The sequence below is a fragment of the Acipenser ruthenus genome, chromosome 8, assembly GCF_902713425.1.
Source record: "Acipenser ruthenus chromosome 8, fAciRut3.2 maternal haplotype, whole genome shotgun sequence".
NCBI lineage: Eukaryota > Metazoa > Chordata > Actinopteri > Acipenseriformes > Acipenseridae > Acipenser > Acipenser ruthenus.
The window spans coordinates 50,457,507-50,477,171 of NC_081196.1; the positions used below are offsets into that span (position 1 = coordinate 50,457,507).

At 40.0% G+C, this 19,665-nt stretch overlaps 1 protein-coding gene across 3 annotated transcripts in view; it reads left to right on the plus strand.

Annotated features, from left to right (window-relative positions):
- LOC117406566 (collagen alpha-2(IV) chain-like) overlaps positions 1-18,683 on the plus strand; it is an 83,387-nt gene extending 64,704 nt beyond the window's left edge. For 2 of the 3 annotated variants that reach the window (XM_059029141.1, XM_059029142.1), the window contains exons 24-48: positions 29-135; positions 725-908; positions 1,572-1,637; positions 4,093-4,164; positions 4,505-4,612; positions 5,107-5,328; positions 5,629-5,790; positions 6,109-6,279; positions 6,807-6,950; positions 7,469-7,594; positions 7,977-8,158; positions 8,687-8,750; positions 9,486-9,560; positions 11,011-11,118; positions 11,430-11,537; positions 13,226-13,297; positions 13,471-13,596; positions 13,972-14,088; positions 14,490-14,651; positions 14,942-15,040; positions 15,347-15,493; positions 15,752-15,868; positions 16,122-16,313; positions 16,503-16,789; positions 17,647-18,683. In XM_059029141.1, coding sequence (XP_058885124.1) covers positions 29-135; positions 725-908; positions 1,572-1,637; positions 4,093-4,164; positions 4,505-4,612; positions 5,107-5,328; positions 5,629-5,790; positions 6,109-6,279; positions 6,807-6,950; positions 7,469-7,594; positions 7,977-8,158; positions 8,687-8,750; positions 9,486-9,560; positions 11,011-11,118; positions 11,430-11,537; positions 13,226-13,297; positions 13,471-13,596; positions 13,972-14,088; positions 14,490-14,651; positions 14,942-15,040; positions 15,347-15,493; positions 15,752-15,868; positions 16,122-16,313; positions 16,503-16,789; positions 17,647-17,901 — 3,473 coding nt within the window. In that variant the 3' untranslated portion in view covers positions 17,902-18,683. The remainder of the gene's footprint in view (positions 1-28; positions 136-724; positions 909-1,571; positions 1,638-4,092; positions 4,165-4,504; positions 4,613-5,106; positions 5,329-5,628; positions 5,791-6,108; positions 6,280-6,806; positions 6,951-7,468; positions 7,595-7,976; positions 8,159-8,686; positions 8,751-9,485; positions 9,561-11,010; positions 11,119-11,429; positions 11,538-13,225; positions 13,298-13,470; positions 13,597-13,971; positions 14,089-14,489; positions 14,652-14,941; positions 15,041-15,346; positions 15,494-15,751; positions 15,869-16,121; positions 16,314-16,502; positions 16,790-17,646) is intronic. The other variant, XM_034010652.3, reaches the window with a different exon arrangement.
- Positions 18,684-19,665: the final 982 nt, after the last annotated feature.

The following is a 19,665-nucleotide window of genomic DNA, read 5'->3' on the forward strand; positions in this document are numbered from 1 at the left end:
GGATAATAACTCTATTGTTGCTGTTTAGGACGTAAAGGAGAGCCGGGTGATCCCGGTTTGCGCGGCCCACCTGGTCAGAGAGGGCGCCAAGGCAGAGATGGTCACTATGGCATTCCAGGATTAAAAGGCCTCCCTGTAAGTGTTTGCTTAAGAATATTTAACTAGGGGAGTGCCGATACCCGTACTCATTCCTTTAAGAATTGTCTATTGGCATGTATTAAATAAATCTATTCATTAAAGAGTAGGTAGCAGGGCTCCAAAAAATATAGCGTTACACGTTGCTACAACTGTTTAAATAACTTACCTGGAATTTAATAACTTTTTACACTTAATGTCTGTATCAAAGATCTTTTCAAAATGGCCACCCTAGTGCACTGATAGAGTAAGAATTATTGCCGACATTGTCAAACAGTTAACACAGCAATAATGATCCATGATGTGGTACGGAACAGAAAAACCAGAGCACTTGTTGTTATGTTTTTTCTTCCTGCGGTGATTTAGAGGACAGATCTCAAACCCCAGTGCAGTAGAGCAGCCATTTTGAAAACAGCTTTGAAACAGACATTAAAGTTATAAGTGTAGAAATTTGTCAGGATGTTAACAATGAAAGGAAAAATGACATTATTTAAACAGTTGTAGCAACATGTGGGGGACACATAATGCTATATTATTCGGAACCCTGGTATTTACTTTTTAAGATGGTATGGCCTACTGTTTGTTGCAGGGCGACGGGGCAAAAGGCCATCAAGGAGACAAAGGATTTATGGGCCCACCAGGTGTAAGAGGACTGAGGGGTGAAGTGGGTCAGCCCGGGCTTGGCTCTCAGTCTCAGAAAGGTATCCCCGGGCCGCAAGGTGATCCTGGCCTAGATGGTGTCCCCGGGCCTGCAGGTTTACCAGGGCTTCCAGGTAAGTCAAGCCTTTTCAACAGGGACAGTACGTGCAGCCAACCAATAACCTCCTGTACGACAACCAAGCATGAAGATAAAGTTAAGCGATAGCTTGTTCTCGTGTGTGGTGATCGAGGAGATTCCAGACTCTAATAAACGATGAGGCCTGCTGATATTCTCCTTAGTCCCTGTATGAATATTTGTTTTATTTTCGGTGGATTTAAGCTGAGGCGCCACACATTTTAGATCCCAGCACCAAAAATGCTAGATTTTTAAATGAAAACCCAAACATCTCTGTAAATGAATACAGCGTGTATGTAATGCTATGTATTTATCCATGTATGTAGATATGTAAGTATGTTTACATTTATTTCATAAATAATTATTGAGATAAAATCAGTGATTTTGATTGAAACATTTCTTTGACACCACAGCAGAGAAAATAGTGCTGATCAGAACACACACACACACACACAAAAAGTGTTATGCTATCTTAATTAGATGTTTTACAGACAGCAATGAGAGCTTTTGCATCCTGGCATACTGTATGCTTTCTCTCCTTCTAGAGATGAATGCATACTTGTAGAACGTGTCGACTCATGCTTATGCTTCTGCTTCTGTTTTTGCTTGCCCTCTAACGCCGTGCTTGCTTTGCTTGCTTCTTTTCTTTGCTGGATGGAAGGTGAATGTGTCTGTTGCAGTGCTCAGGACGGTGCTGGGAGAGAGGACAATGATACAACCACAGCAGGTAGATGGAATGGAATGGCTTGATAAGTGACATCAACACCGCTGCTTGAAACCTCTTCTCTAGCAGACTGTAAAAACCTTTATTCAAATATTCTTTTTTTTTCTCTACCTCTTCATTTTGTATAGTATTTTCCTTTGCTTTTGTTTTGGCTACAGTTCAATCTTGAATTGTTTACACTAATAAAGGGGACCATACCATTCAGACTGTACTGTATTGTTTTATTGCAGAATAACAGGATTAGGAATCCCAATGAAAGTGAATGGCAGAGTGTAACAGGGCGAGCAGTCCCCCTCCGCCCCTGTGCAGTGTGTTTTGTATTTGTTTTGTTTTATGATTTATTATTGTTTTGTATTTATATGACGGCGAGCGCCGCGGGGCTTATTATTATTAGGTATTTTAACGGCGTAGCCGTTTGTCTATTTTGTTATTATTTAGTAGCGTGGATGGGTAGCCCCATCCACAACACACAATTAGTAAACTCGTGCAGAAGGTGGCCATCTCCCGAATTAATAAGGTGATTTAATTTGTTGCTAATCGGGAGATGGTCACCTGTTATAAAAAAGCCTGCAGCTCTCCAGCTCTGCGCGGGTGTATGAGGAGTGAGAGTGGAGAGAGCGAGGAGAGAAACGTAAGAGTAAAAACATAAAGGATCAGTGACGGCTATTTGCCCAGCCTGACCTTTGTTTGTGTATTTTTGTGTTCGTGATTTTGTTATGTTCAAACCATTTTATTTTCGCTCGGTGAGCAAGTGTGTTTTTTTGTTTAAATATTTTATTTATGTTTGTTGTGCTGAATAAAAACGGCACAGCCTTTACCTGCAGTACTTCCCTGGTGTCAGTTTTCCTTCCTGCGTCTGCCTGACGTCAGACCACTCAGTCAACCTGTCACACAGAGAGATTCCACTTGTCATATAATCTCCATGACTGTGGGACTGACTGTCTCACTTCTATAGAGATTCCACATTGTTTTATGCTACTGAGGACAGCATCACTATCTCCTCCGATAAACCCAATGTCATAAAGGCTTTACTTTTTAAACCTCAGCACAGCTCAGCCTCCAGCCTCCAGTGAAACTGACACCAACCTGCATTTCAAAATAGCGGTGTCTAGAAATGTAAAATAATAATAATAATAATAATAATAATAATAATAATAATAATAATAATAATAATAATAATAATAATAATAATAATATACATAGGCCTACCTACTGTACTGGTGCATTGATTTGACTTTGATCTGCAAAATAAAAAAACATTATTTTTCATTGTCAACTCGGGCATTATAGTGTGTTGATATAATTGTTTACTTCACTGGACTCCAGAGTTTTATTTCCAGCTCAGTCAGAGATTCTGCTTTTGACAGACTCCAGCACCGACGTATATAACATCCTTTGTCAACCAAACGGACTTGTCTAATAATTATTATAACTTCAGGGGGCAGTCTCGAGTCAGGTTCTAATTAGATCGCATCAGGTAGTGCGGTTTATCAGACCCTTTAATACTGAACTACATTTTTTGTGTATCCTCCAATATCCCCAAATGCTTTGTGATATGTTTTGCGAAATACTCAGAACAGGTGCTTGAAGGACTTGTTATCAGTGTACACTCCGCTCTAGGTATTCATTTTTCTGCTTAAAAAAAATGATCTGATAGGACATCTCTGTTAACCAAGTGGGGAAAATAACAAAAGCACAATGTTAAATTAGTCGACTGCAAAAATGAAATGTGAGTAAAAGTGGGATCGGGGATGAACAATTCACATAATTTGTCAGCACTTAATAAAATTAAGGGGACCAGAATTAGGCTCAGGCAAGATATGAAGGTAAAAACAAAGTTTTTTTGTAATTAACAGCTTTTTTCTGAGTTTAATTATGAAACAGTATCAGCTCAATTTGTTTAAAGGGACGCAACCTGATTAAAAATAAAACCTGAAAACGTCAAGACCTACGTGTGTGCGTGCGTGCGTGCATTCGCATTTACATTTTCCAAAATACTTGTTTTATTTCTTTTTATCAATGTGGACCTCTATTAATATATAACACATTATTTTAAAATAAAATACAGTGCATGGTGGGATACTATTGTATTCATTTCCACTGTTCATTGTGCTGCTAGGAACTGTAACCAAACTATTCTAATGGTATGTGGACGGATTAAGCCCGACTAAACATGAAACGGTACTTCAGTGTGGACGCTTTGAGCTGGATTAATTAGAATGGTTTTGAGTACGGTTCTCCAGATCGGTTATGTAGTGTGGACAGGGCCTTTATGTTAGTAAACACCAGCACCATCTACTGCACAGCTGTGTATTGCCAGCAAAACATAAGGTTACTTGATCTCTAGATGGCGCTGGCTCTTAAATTACATTTGAAGGTACAGTACTTGCAGTAAGAAACAGAGCCGATTTTTGAAATGAACAACAGCATAATCTCAGTGGTGTGACTTTGTTTGCAGGAGAACCCTGTGACCTCACGACACCTGGTCCCCCGGGCTCTTCAGGGCCATCAGGACAATCAGGCATCCCAGGTAAGGTCTGAGCAGCATTTACACATGTTATAAACACCATACACGTAAACATACTGTTATACTGTACTGAAAGACCACCTTTCTATAGTGACTGCACAGATTCATATTCTTACAAATGTGAATCGTGTGAGTCCCCGTAAAAAATAAATAAAAGCTATATTCAGTACATCTTTTCTTCGTCGTCTGCATATTATATATTTGCAGATACCATTCGCTGCAAGAAGTCATTAGACAAAGGAGTATTGGCAGTGTAAATGAATTACTGTATTTTTTTTTTTGTTTGTTTTACTATACTAGTGTTATTATACGTCTAAAACATGTCCCCTTGTTCCCACCTCAGGTTGGAAAGGTGCAGCAGGGTTACCCGGTCTGCCAGGCCAGAGAGGATTCGACGGACTCAAAGGTCATTCTGGTGACCCAGGTGTAGGAGGATTGCCAGGACCGCCAGGTACTGTAAAGGGAAAACTCAGAGCATGATTCAAGCATTAATAACCTTCTAGTTAGCACCCTTCACAAACATAACGCTACGGGAATAGATATAACTTTGACTGTAACGCTACATCATTTGAAAAAAAATTTATCTAACTAAATGTTTGTGTGTGTCTGTGTCAGAGAGAGAGATAGTGCAGATGCAAGAGAGGTTTAGTGATAAAAGCAAGAGGGTCGTGGGTTCAATCCCAGGTGGGGGACACTGCTGCTGTACCCTTCAGCAAGGTACTTTACCTAGATTGCTTAAGTAAAAACCCAACTGTATAAATGGGTAATTGTATGTAAAAATAATGTGATATCTTGTAACAATTGTAAAAATAATGTGATAACAATTGTAAGTCGCCCTGGATAAGGGCGCCTGCTAAGAAACAAATAATAATAATGTCAAAGGGAGATAATTAAGCCATAGTATTCAATTTTTGTGTCTGGCATTTGGGTTCATGTAACATGCAGGCTTTATCGGACCTCGCGGAGATTCAGGCCTGCCGGGTCCTACTGGACAGAGGGGTTCCGCAGGGAGGTCGGGTTACCCAGGTGTGCCAGGAGATCCAGGAGAAAAGGGGGCCCATGGGGAGGTCCTGGGAGCCGCACCCGGAGCCCCAGGGGAAAAAGGTCCTCAAGGACAGATCGGACAGAAGGGCCTATCGGGAGATCCAGGGCTGCCAGGATTCAAAGGTAAACTGCTAGGTTAAAGAAGCTTTTGGGGAAACAGCCCTATGGACTGTAAATAAAAAGAGCTCATACTTCATTCATTTAGAATTGAACATGTATGAATTCTCGGTTCTGTTCCCTAAACAACCATGTTGACATGGAGAAAGCAAGAGACATGTGAAGTATATGTGGACACATAGTTCCCATCTATTTATTTATTTATTTATTTAAGTGGAGCCAGTAGTATACCATTATCAAGACTATAATGTGGTAGAAGAACCAGTGTTTAATGACTATGATGTTGGTTTGCCCGTTTCCTTATAGGAATGGAGGGCATGCCTGGTATCCGAGGCTATAAAGGTGAGCAGGGTACGTTTGGCCTGCAGGGAGAGTCAGGCCAACCAGGGCCGGCCGGGCTAAAAGGATTCCCCGGACAGCAAGGCTATCCAGGCTCTCCAGGAGTATTCGGCTACTCGGGGCCACCAGGTGAGTCAGCATTTAAAGCTGTGTAATAAAGGCGCTTTTGATATATGGTGTTAGCTGCAGTACTCTCCCCTTCTTATAGTTTTATCTGCAGCTTACAGCGATTTATTCTTACTGAAACCCAATTCACTACTGTGACCAATTGTATCGGTAAAAGGCAGACAAATTGTAATTTTCAATTTGTTTTAATAGTAATTAAAAATACGGAGCAAACAGTAAAACCTTTTCCCTTGATTCAGACATGCAAAATGGAGTAAAATAGGATTTTGCAGTCTATGCACTGATTCTGAGCGGCCACTTCTGTTTTGGTCAATCTTGCAGGCCTGACTGGTGAGAGAGGGGAAGAAGGCGATGAAGGCCCCCCAGGTCCTGTCGGAATGAAAGGTGCCCCTGGCTCCCCAGGGAGTCCCGGGTTACCAGGGCAACAAGGCCATATTGGCAATCCTGGTGCTTCAGGTTTGGATGGACTTCCTGGCCTTCCTGGTCATAAAGGTAAACAGGAGGTGATTAATCCTAACAGCTGAGTAAATAAATCAATTTGGTATTGCATTGATTTATTTGATGTCACAGGAAGGCGTAAGCTCAGAGAATTGCAATTTACAGCAGTTGATAAATACAGGTAACCAAATGAGGTTGAACTGTCCAGGAGTTTGTTTAGAGCTGGTCAAATCAAAGGTATAGCAAATAAACATAAAAGACTTTAATGCAGCTTTACCAACCCTAACCCTAACTTTTTTACTTATTGTAGTAATAAAAATATTGATTAGTAAATACTGATCACAACAAATCTAATATTTTGGATACTTTATTTAAAAAAAAAAAAAACATTCATAAAAACCCTTTTTCTTATTATCCCAGTCTGTGCAGAGTAAATAAACCAATAAGGTTCATGTATAAAACAAAGCATATCAGGTATTGCTCCATGATGTGCGCTAATAACTTTAGTGAGATTTGAATACTCTGCAATTAGGAATTGCATATCAAACTATTATATGATGAGATCGTGTTCCTCTGTTCAGGGGTTAAGGGATCAAAGGGAATGCCAGGCTTCGACGGAATGCAGGGCCAGAAAGGAGTAATAGGATTTGAAGGGCAAAAGGGGGTGCCTGGATTCCCTGGGGAGTTTGGAAAGAAGGGTGAAGTTGGAAAGCCAGGTGAAAAGGGTAAGTGTCAAAATAAAATCATACCATTACATTATTTTTTTTTAAAAAAGAGTATATCTGAAACAAAACCCACGCCAGAAAAAATACATTTTTTTAACAAATTAAAAAAATAGAGGGCCCAATTTCGATAACTGGGCAAGGCGCTAATGCAAAGGTGGTTATGGTGTGAATATAGGCCATGCAATTATACTTTGCCTAGTTATGTAATTTGCTTTGCACAGTTTTTATGTTCCATTATCGGTAGGTGTTGGCCAGTTTCCATACACCCTAATATTTACTATTAGAAAAATAATGAATGCAATCAATAATAATTATTCAAAAATATACTTATTTTTCTTTATCAATATCACAGAAAACTCAAGCACATAAATGGGATGTCAGTTGTTCCTGATTTGCTATCCCTTTTCATGGATTGGCCAGAGGCTTTATCTAAAATATAATTGAGACAACACACCTACACACGTTACCTATGGACTTGTATACAGTATGTATTTAAATGACACTTCCTGTCATTTAAGGTGATCGCGGTAAAGCTGGACCCCCTGGTGAAAAGCCACACATCCTACCGGGAACAGTGATTGAAATGAAAGGTGAAAAGGGTGATGTTGGTGATCCGGGGAGTGAAGGATTTACTGGACCAAGAGGTGAGTGTCATTACAGAATGAAGGCTCTGAACTAAACTAGTCTTGTTTTCATCAAAACTGCACCAGCCTTTTAATCTACTTAAAAAATTGTATCATGCAGACGGAAGCACACCCTCATGAAATGACTTGTACATTTACCTGACATTTATATACAAAATGTACATTATGTCCTGCAAATAAATTATAGCTGATTCAAGGACTAGAAACATGTAATCAAGTGGTGTCCTTGTGTTCTATTCCAATTGTGTAGAAATAGTAACGCTGATGAAATGCTAAGATAATCACAGTGTTTCAACTCTTACCTGCAAGCGTATACAGTAGCACTATGAGGTCTGGTTTCTGAAGAACGGTTTTGTGTTGTTGGCTTGTGTTTGTATCAAAGGCCTTAAAGGGATGCCAGGTATACCAGGCCAGCACGGTCAGCACGGCTTGCCTGGAGACCCCAGTGATGTGAAGGGTGTTAAAGGCACCACAGGCACTCAAGGGCTTCCTGGTTTCAGAGGACCCCCAGGCTCCCTCGGGCCTACAGGAATCAGTGGCTTTCCAGGAATGCCAGGAGACAGGGTAAGTAAAGAACGCATTTTATTAAATTTAGTAAAAGAGGCTTTAAAACATATTTGAATTGTTGATAACTGGGCTCACTGCCCCTCTTCCATTCTGCCTGAATGTCGCAATGTAGCGTATTATATATTTTCACATGTACCCGCAGGGACCTCTCAGAACTACATTTCCCATCATCCTCCTGCTCACATTTGTAACTGAGATGGATTTACCAGTGAGCAGGAGGATGATGGGAAATGTAGTTCTGAGCGGTCCATGCAGGTACATGGGAAGCCAGCTTGAGGCAGGGAATGCTATTTAAAAGTTTAAAAAAGCAGTCAAAATGTAAAAAAAAAAAAAAAGATTAAAACAACACACACCTTACGTAAACAGATGGGAACATGTAACACAATAAAATGAAAAGGTCCTTATGTGCCCTTTAAGTTAATAAAGTACTGTTTATCACCATGTCATTTTGGGTTTTCTAAATATTGTTTTATTTAAATGATCAATAGCTAACATTGTTCTTTTCTTTTTCAATACCTTTTCCAGGGTGAAAAAGGTGTAACAGGGGGCCACGGTCTTCCAGGTGACCCTGGGCTGAAGGGAAACAAAGGTAGGCCTCAAATACTTCACTGTGATTCAAACATTTTCGTGCGGGACATGATGGGACTGAGTTTAGTTTCTCTTATTTTGTGTTAAGATTTGAAGAATGGGTGAAACTTGTTTGCAAATGGAAAATCTGTGTCTTAACTTGCTTTAACATTGTACACATTTTCACATCCATGCATTAAATCTTGAATGTACAAAAAACAAAAAAGTCCCAATAAAGCCATAAAGCATTAACTAACAGGTGTGGTGTGCTTCACACATTTTAACAGTTTTTTGAAAATAAAAAAACATGCTTTCAGTGTGCTTTCTGGGGTGTTTGTGTACTTGGTTTGATTTCTTCTAGTTTTACATTGGAATTCTGACGGATTGTCCTTGGCTTAAAAACACCCTCCAAACAACCATAAAACAGATTTATTTTTTCTTCACAGGTTAATTATCTTAACACACAAGTCTGGCTGCCACACAACTGTTCAAAGATGTTTCTTTTTCTTATAGTGCTCATCTACTTGTTTTTTACCTGTGGAACTTAACATTGTTGCTGGATGTTCCTAACAGTTAAGACCAAACTTGTGTCCAAGTGATTGTCTAAAGTTTTGTTAATTAACATAAAGAACATTGATTAATGCCGGTTTACAATGGAAGCTGAAACTAGGTCCCAGTGGTTCATAGTTAAGCTATACAGGGATATGTATCTTTCCTAATTAATGGCAGCATTGTACATAAATCTATTCCTTTACAGGTGACATTGGCCCAAGGATTGACTTACCTGGCGTTACAGGTCACAGAGGGGAAGTAGGTGATCCAGGGCTGGCAGGTAAGTAACATTACAAACTCCTAAAGTGAAGATATTGTAAGAGCCAACAGATTCTTCTACAGTGCAGGATATCACTTGATTGTTTTATGCTTACTATTAGCATGTACAGTACATTCGTATGTCACAATTGCATATGGCTAGAGTTTTGCATATGGCTAGATAACCGCTCATCCTATTGTGACCTGGGGGTATAGCTATATGAAGGAAGGCTGCTTGTCTGTCCGGCAGACTGTTTGTCACACATTTCTACATACAGGTAGTGGACAAAAAAATGGAAACACCTGGGTAAATGAGGGACACCAAGTATATTGAAAGCAAGGGCTTCCACACAGGTGTGGCTCATGCGTTAATTAAGCAAATAACATCCCAGCATGCTTAGGGTCATGTATAAAAATGCTGGACAGGCCTGGTTGCCTATAATTATGGCTAGCATGGCTGCACGAGGAGACCTCAGTGACTTTGAAAGAGGGGTGATTGTTGGGGCGCATTTGGCAGGAGCTTCAGTGACCAAGACAGCTCAACTTGCTGATGTTTCATGAGCAACGGTGTCTAAGGTGATGTCAGCATGGAACTCCAAGGGAAAGACATCATCAGCAAAGGGCAACAGTGGGCGGAAGCGCATACTCCAGGATCGTGATATCCGTGCATTAATTCGAAGTGCAAGGCAAAACAGGCGAGCAACTGCAGATTAATTGACTGCAAATTTCAACCTGAGGCGCGAGCAGCCAGTTTCATCAAAAACGGTCTGCCGAGAACTCCACAGAGCGGGATACAATAGTCTTAAGTGACTTTACATTGGTGTTTCCATTTTTTTGTCCACTACCTGTATATCTGTGATGAAAAAAAAAAAAAAAACATTCTTTAGACCAGGCCTTCTCAAACTCGGTCCTGGGGACCCCCTGTGTCTGGTTTCATTCCAACTGAACTCTCAATTAATTAACTATACCCTTAATTGAACTGATAATTTGCTTAATTAGACCTTTTTATTGTTTTCAGCTCTTAAACAGTTGCAGTTCAAGTTACTTATAAAATGTTATAGATAACTTGAAATCTGCAACTGTTAAAGAGCTGAAAACAAGTAAAAAGGTCTAATTAAGCAAAGTATCAGTTTGATTAAGGGTATAGTTAAGTAATTGAGAGTTCGGTTGGAATGAAAACCAGCAGACACAGGAGATCCCCAGGACCGAGTTTGAGAAGCCCTGCTTTAGATCAAGATGTTTTTCATGTTACTGATACTGTCATTTTTAATATATATCCATACCCATCCATGTACTGAACATGTCTAGCTTCTGAGAGCTGAGAATATTAGGCTTCACAGAAAATGCATGGTTGTCTAATTAAGACATTAAGTGTCAAGGTCACAGAAAAAGCTGGAATAGTTATTGATCTAAGCAAGCTATTGTCCCATTTACTTGGTGTTGAAATACTCAAAGCCTTATTTGTTTTGCAGGAGGGCCAGGTTTTACAGGGCAGCCAGGAGACCCTGGAAATCCAGGCTTTTCCGGCATTGATGGCATGAAAGGCAAAAAGGGTCTTCCTGGGCATGAAGGACAAACAGGTATGAAATAGACATGTATGCGATCTCCGTTAGCATGGAGCCAATAGGCTTTTCTGCAGTGCAGGGTTTCACTTGATTTTTTCATACCAATTTTACTATTAGCATAATTATTCATTCATTAATTAACATGCAGGAGGTATATTTAAAACAATGTAATTATGTTCCCTTTGATTATTTTAGACCTGCTTTTTTTGGAATCCCAAGAATAGATCCACTGAGGTAGCCCAAGAACTTAAGCTGTAGTACTAATGTAATTCCCAGCTGTGCCAGTGCAGATGCTTTTTAATACAAATTGACTGTATTGATTTCAGGTTCTGTAGGTATGACAGGTTCTCCAGGAAATCAAGGCGCCAAGGGTGCGCCCGGTATACCAGGCCAGCCAGGAACCCCAGGGAAGTACGGACTGCCAGGCGAACGAGGTATGAGCGTACTGCAGATTGTACAAATATATATTATAGTTGGGTTTAATTAAGTCTAACTCTTGTTGTCTTACTTGAGAAAAAACAGTCTATTATGTATCAGCTCACTTCCTAAAACATAAATGTGCACATTGTAATAAATGCATTATATGTAGGGCTTCTGGTTTTCAGTTTTTATTAATTTTCATTTTTCTGTGCTTATTTTTTAGCTATTTCCGAGTTTTATGTAAAATAGTTATTTTCGGGATTTTCGCTTTTTATATACTAAATGAAATTATTATTTTCGTTTACTTTCCAAAATGTTTGTGTGTTTTTTTCTGTCACAATAGGTATAGTAAAGTATAGTATATACACAACGGACGGGATGCGACAAGCGAATGTGTCATACGACACACCGCACAACGACAAAAAAAATAGAAAAATTATTTTTGATACGAGCCGTTTACACTGCCTCGATGCGATGGGCGACACTGAAGCGATGTGGAAAAAAATAGGATTGGTGTCTATTTTTGCAATTTTGTCTCGCGGCAGCTAGGGAACTGGCCAATGAGGAACAGCTTTGCACGCAGTAAACAATGGCGGAAGAAAAGGTCATTCTTGCAGTGTCAAAATACCCAGAGCTGTACAATAAAGGACACAAAAATGATAAAGGCACAGCAATGAGGGAGAACCTCTGACTGTCCATTTCCAGGGAACTGAATATAGCTGGTGTGTACAATTCATTTACCTTTACTGAAATAAGTGACACTTAAAAGCTATTATGTATTCTACATTTTTATTAGCTGTATAACAGGACTATCATAAGTGTGATTTTTTCCAGCTGATGATACAATCAGAGGAGAGTCACATCGCGCGTGCGCCTGTCGCCACTGGTGTGAAAGGTAGTGTCGCAGTGAAAGTACCATTTTATCGCAGAACAAATCGCATCAAGTCCGGTGTTTAGAGACCTTAACTCAAAAGTACTTGCACACTTAAGTTGTACCTTCATTCCTTTGCTGTCTTCCACAAAGAAATCCCTGTGGCCACGGGCACATTCTTCTGGGGGGTTGTGTGTGTAAAGGCATTTTTTTTATATTTCGCCACAATTTGCAATTCTGTTTTAAATTCTACCTATCTAAAGTAAAATAGCTTTAAATCCTATGAACATGCCTTCTAATTGAAATCTTGTTTTAAATCTCGGAAGTGGAGTAGCCAATAGAAATGTAGGAATTTCCTTCCACTCAGTAGTTGGGGTGGCTTTAAAGTATTCAGAATGAATCAATGATAGATACAAGTCAGGAAGGAGAGACATTGCCCAACTGCACTGGGAAAGGGAGTTCCTTTTTTATTTAATTTTATTTTTTAAATGGGAAAAGGGTGAAGTCCATGTGAATTGAGTAACCATTTCCAGTGTTTTTCGGCTATACACAGATTTAATTTTTGTTTGTATCGGGGGTGTGTTTTATTGGTTGTGCAGAAGCCCTAATTATATGCCTAAAGCTACAACATAAATACAAACTTACATTGACAAACAGATTTTTTTCACTCTGTCTCTTAGATACACACTACACATTGCACTTGTTGAATTCCACAACTATAGTACCACAACAGTGCGTGGGTCACAAAATTGGTGAACCTGTAGCTGTATAGGTACTGCACTAGAAATGACCGGCATAAGAACTTACATTATAACATGCTGCTTTTTATAGGTTTCCCAGGTGTTAAAGGTATAAGAGGTCTTGATGGACTGGCTGGACAGAAAGGATTACCAGGGTCAACAGGTGTGTTTCTGTTCTACTCATTTGAACGCTGTTTTACATAATTATTAGAAGTGCCATTCTGTAGAAGCTTTATACATTCTGCTATCTGCCATGGTTCAGTTTACAGTGCTTTCTGACTGCGTTTGCACACAGCTATGCCTTTTGCTAACAGCACGTCTGTCTTTCCGCCCCAGGTGCTGATGGTTGGGGTTCTCAAGGCATGCCTGGTGCCTCGGGGGTGAAGGGGGAGCCCGGAATTCCCAGTGTCGAGCCGGGGGTGCCAGGAGTTCCAGGTCTAAAGGGGACAAGAGGAGACCCAGGTTAGTAAGCATCCCATCTCTGAGAACTAGCAAAGGTGGGGGGGAGAGATTTCAGTCACCTTTTCTAGGGGCTGCACTTTGATTTACTCTGTGGACAGGTCCGGGGTTCTTTTGCAGAAGTTCTGTCCTCTGATTGACTGCACTAATGAAGGCTATTTGAAGAAACTTTGTTAGTAGTTATTCCGCAGAGTCTTGGCTTGGGATTGAAGACAATTTTAGGAGGTGCTTGCCCAGTTCTGTCTGAACTATGAACTAGCATTTGTTAGAGGTGGCATTGTACATGTTGTGGATGTAAGGTAGCAGTTTTTTCATGGGTGGTATTTATACACACATTCTCTGTGTATCAGGCTTTTGTTCCTGTTTTGCTATTACCAGGTAATGATGGACCAATGGGATCTTCTGGACTTCGAGGTCCGCCCGGGCTGCCAGGTGCCTTCGTCAGAGCAGGGTTGAAGGGGGAAGTGGGCTCTCGAGGACCACAGGGGCGTCAAGGTACTGCTACTGTAATGAAAGCCTCCTAATAAGAGGTTGCAGTTTAGTATATTTAGTTAAATAAAGTGCACATATTTAATATATCGGTGTGTGTCAAAGAATAATAGATATTGCTGATATGTGGAGCTGTAAATGAAATAATTAGCGTGACTACTGATTCTCTACTCAGTCAAGAGCATTAATATTTGATTTGAAGGGGTACTTTAACAACCCTCGTCCATAACTAATTCCAATGTGCAGTTATTCATGACCACTGGGAACATTCAAAAGAGCTGTTGCTTACCAGGACATAGTCCCTGTGAGAGACAAGGATGCCAACAGGAACATGCCTTCAGAGTTAACTACAGATTTTTTAAAACCAGTGCTGACCTCGGTAGAGACTAACCTCCTTTCTTGTGTAGGTTACCCCGGGGCTCAAGGTGTTCCAGGCAGGTCAGCTCTGCACGGGGCAGAAGGAGAGCCAGGGGAGCCAGGACCTCTTGGATTGGACGGGCCCCCTGGTGTGAAGGGAGAGTCAGGGTATTCAGGAGCAGCTGGAATCAATGGGGTCTCTGGTGTAAAAGGTATCTAGTACTCTTACAGTCAGTACCAGTGCCTACTTAAGAGCATGTAGTGCTAAAACTGTTATTGTTATTATTTACACACTGAAGGCGAGATTCCATCCAGAGAAGTAGTTTAATGTGTGTTTCTCTGAAAATATTTGTTAATGTTCAGTCTGAAAATGTGACTATCATCACTGTGCTGAGGTTCTGAAGTACAGTAATCAGGTTTTGAAGGTGTGCTTATAGAGGTAAATATGACACTTACCGAGTCACTGAAGTATATTTACCTGTTGCTTTTTCTATAAAAAAAGGTCAGAAAGGTGAACAAGGCATGATGGGATTCCCTGGCAGAGTTGGGTTACTTGGAGACAGGGGGCCAGTTGGACCAAAGGGCGATACAGGACTCACTGGTAAAGTCCCATTAACTCTTCAGAGTCCTAAAGCGTTGAATGTGTAAACTGTGGCCTAAACATTGATATTGCAACACAACCCATAACTGTATGTGACAGAAGCTAATGCTACAGTGACAATCAGTTAATGCATCATATGAATAATAAGGAGGTGTGGAAAATTACAAAGTTTAATAAGGTTCACCGTAGCTCGTCATAAAATATGGCTACTATAAAACAAATATTTAAAAAAGAGCAGGGGGCAGGTTGCCCTTTGTATTCCATGAAAGCCCCTGGCACTAACCTGTCCTTTTTTGCTCACTGCAGGTTTGCCAGGTCCCCCAGGTTCTCCGGGGCCAGCCCCCTTACCCCCGCGGCTGACAGGAGAGCGGGGTGCTCCTGGACCGCATGGAATACACGGGCCTGCTGGCGTTCAGGGGGAGTCAGGGCCACAGGGCCCCCCAGGAGATGCAGGTAGGGTTGGACCTACACAATTGTAGTGTGTTTTAACTAGATAAAATGACAGGGTTAAGTATCACAAAGCAGCAGGACCATTGTGAAATTTATATCTGAAATTTCTGATATTGATGTATAAACACAGGAAGCAAAAGATTTGCAATAAAAGCAGTATGTATTGTAGAAACAAAAGCAATGTTTTACAGGGAAAATGTTTTCTGTTTATACCGTACATTGTACAGGAATGAAATGTGAGTATTCTTACGCACTTCTTAGGTTTCATGGGCCCAAATGGGAAATCAGGTTTTCCAGGCGTGGGCGGCAGGCCAGGTAACCCAGGTTATCGTGGTGAAGTTGGATCCGTCGGCCCGCAAGGCCTTCAAGGACTGGAAGGTACGTCATTCTGCAGTGTAGCCCTCTCCTATCCCAGCTGCCAGTTGAGTAAATAAGATTAAAAAAAACACAATGTACAGGGTAAATCTGAGATAAATTACAAACAGGAACCAAAACAGAACCATGTATTCATCATGATATTCATACCGGCCTGCTGGGATTACAAAAGATTCTGGCTGGTCAGGTTTCACAGTACCTGTTTGGGGTTTGGGGAAAGGGCTCTAATTAGAAATATGTGTTATCATTTTTTAAGGGTCATCGGGTCGTCCAGGTAGCCCTGGTTTGCCAGGCATGCCAGGCCGCAGTGCTAGCCTCGGGTACCTTCTAGTGAAGCACAGCCAATCGGATCAGACGCCAATGTGCCCAGTGGGAATGAGCAAACTCTGGGACGGATACAGCTTGCTTTACTTTGAAGGCCAAGAAAAAGCTCACAATCAGGACCTAGGTATGACTCATAATTTATGAGGGTTTTTTGTTTTTTTTTATTCAAAAAATGACCTGTAACATGTTCATCATCCTCTGTTACGCAGAACTTGCCAGTGTCACATCATTGCCATTGTCAGTTTCCAAGAAACAAGCCAGTTAAATAACTTATGAGAAATGTTACAGGAGTTGTGTGCATTGTGTTTTCTAGGAATGGCGGGATCATGTCTACCAAGATTTAACACAATGCCGTTCCTGTACTGCAACCCTGGGGACGTCTGTTACTATGCAAGCAGAAATGACAAATCCTACTGGCTGTCAACCACCGCTCCCTTGCCCATGATGCCAGTGGAAGAGGATGAAATAAAGCCATACATCAGCCGCTGCTCGGTCTGCGAGGCCCCATCCCTTGCTATTGCTGTGCACAGCCAGGATATCACAATACCACAGTGTCCTGCAGGCTGGCGCAGTTTATGGATTGGTTATTCCTTCCTAATGGTACGTATTGAACTGTTCCGAAAATTTAATTCTGTCAGGAATACCTAAACCCGGTGATCAAGTGTGAGAAACGCTCAGACCAAACCAAACTAACTACATCAGACCATACAAAATATTCCAGTCTAGACACAATGGGACACAAAAGTTTTCCTGTTACATAATTCTCTGAATAAATCATTGGCAAGGGTTGCAATGCGGGAGATGGAACTGACCCAAAATATATATTTATGCCGGACCATTTTTTGGTGCGTCCTTTTGTTTTTTGTACAAAAATCCACCACCAGATGGTGCTGCAGGATTATCTGTACTGTACTTATCCAAAATCAGTTTTCAATGTAGGGCCACTGAAAGAACAATCTGAGCTGTTATTCGTTTTTTGGTAAAACTACAGTATAAAACAAGGACCAGGGGTTGGACCTGGTTTTCATTCCGACCGAGCTCTCAATTACTTAACTAGATCCTTAACTGAACTAATAATGTGCTTAATTAGACCTTTTTAATTGTTCTCAGCTCCTAAAAAGTCACCGATTTCAAGTTACTTATAACATTGTATAGTTAACTTGAAATCTCCAACTGTTAAAAGCTGAAAACAATTTAAAAAGGTATAATTAAGCTAATGAATAGTTCAATTAAGGGTTCAATGAAGTAATTGAGAGTTCAGTTGGAAAGAAAACCAGCAGACACAGGGGTCCCCCGGGACCAGGATTGAAGAAGTACAAGGCAGTTATTTTAATTGTTTAATATGCATTGGTTTAGAAGAAGTGATTTAGAATTACAATCCTAGCTGCAGCTTTCTTGTCAGACCGAGCAGGCATGTGAGGGAATAGAACTAACCGCTTGTGTGTTCTTGTCCTTAGCATACAGCAGCAGGTGACGAAGGGGGCGGCCAGTCCCTGGTGTCACCTGGGAGCTGCCTGGAGGATTTCCGGGCCACTCCCTTCATTGAGTGCAATGGAGCGAAGGGGACCTGCCATTACTTTGCAAACAAGCACAGCTTTTGGTTAACCTCAATAGACAGTTCATTCCAAAGTGCGATTGTCTCAGAAACACTGAAAGCAGGGCAGCTTCTGTCTCGAATCAGCCGGTGCCAGGTGTGCATGAAGAACCTATAACGTCCTCTATTGAAAAAAAAAAAAAAATTTAAATCTGGAGTAAAGCAAACTCTATGTATTTTAATTGGTGTTTTTTTTTAACTTATTACCTCAGTGAAGCTTTTAATATACATCGACAGAAGCAAAAGGTATCCAGAAAAAAAAAAACAAGAAAAATCCCCATGTTTTTATGCACTGCTTAGTAATGCTCATATATAGATGCAAATAGTATTTAATGATATTAAAACATCACTAACAATATTCATAAATGTATAGTTTTTGAAAGTTACAGAGCAAAATGATTTCTTCCAACACCTTTTGTTACTTTGCCTTTATTTTTTTTAATTTAGATATCTTAATATGATTTCATGTTATAGTATTATTTTTTTCAAATAAAAGGCAAACGTAAAGACAAGAAAGCAACTGCTTGTTCTTTTCTTAAGGGCAAGCCACATGAAGCACAGATTCATTCATTGTATCCTTTTTGCTTACCCTTAGAAACTTTTTTTTATACAATTTGATGACTGCAGGATTTAGCACTGAGAAAACCAAAGGCACTGCATGAATCTTAATTACTTTAGGATCAAAGCTTTCTATCTTTCAACAGGGACTAAAATCCCAATATATAAACTACATTACCAGACCATTGTTCATCATAAAGTACCAGAAGCTGTACAAAAACATGCTAAGAAAAAAAATTTAGGTTGGAGAAATATGCACTGAAAAACCTTTAGTAAGTCATTTTTGGTACTGAAGCATGTAATATCATAAAATCAATAAACTCAAACATATATTTGTATGTACATATTACCATGTTTAATATTAATTGTTGTGTTATATATATATATATATATATATATATATATATATATATATATATATATATATATATATATATATATATATATATATATATATATAATTATGCTGAATAAAAAAAAAAGTACCACTAACCACTTGCATTATGATATACCACAGTATACAGACAATAAATTGTACAAATTAGGCTAATCATTTCACGGTTTCACACCCACTTTCCAAACGTGTCAGAGATGATGAAGAACACACGTGTCAAATGAGAGGAGGCCATTCAGCCCATCAATTTTCATCCAGTTCCTAGTAGCTGGTTGGGATCCATTAAGAGCAGACTAATTTAAGCTCCGGGATCAATGGCTCACAGAAATAACACGGCTTGGTAACCCAAATAAAATATGCTCTATTTACACATTACTTGTTGAAATATAATTGTGTGTGTGTTTTCCGTTTGAGTTTCAGTTAATAAGTTGTTGTTTAATATTTGTTAAATAGGATTAAAGAATGTTAAATAAACCAACAACAATACATAGCAATTTAATGAGTATCAAACTTGATTTAATCCTTCAAAACAGTAAAAATACATAAGTATTTTTCTTAGTAGAGTCTTTGACTCTTGGTTTGAACCAAAGTCTAATCTATCCTTCTGCTTTTCCTAAGAACACTAAACGATGCGCTTCCCATTCCTAAGAACACTAAACGATGCGCATCCCATTCCTAAGAACACTAAACGATGCGCATCCCATTCCTAAGAACACTAAACGATGCGCATCCCATTCCTAAGAACACTAAATGATGCGCATCCCATTCCTAAGAACACTAAATGATGCGCATCCCATTCCTAAGAACACTAAATGATGCGCATCCCATTCCTAAGAACACTAAATGATGCAGCATCCCATTCCTAAGAACACTAAACGATGCGCATCCCATTCCTAAGAACACTAAATGATGCAGCATCCCATTCCTAAG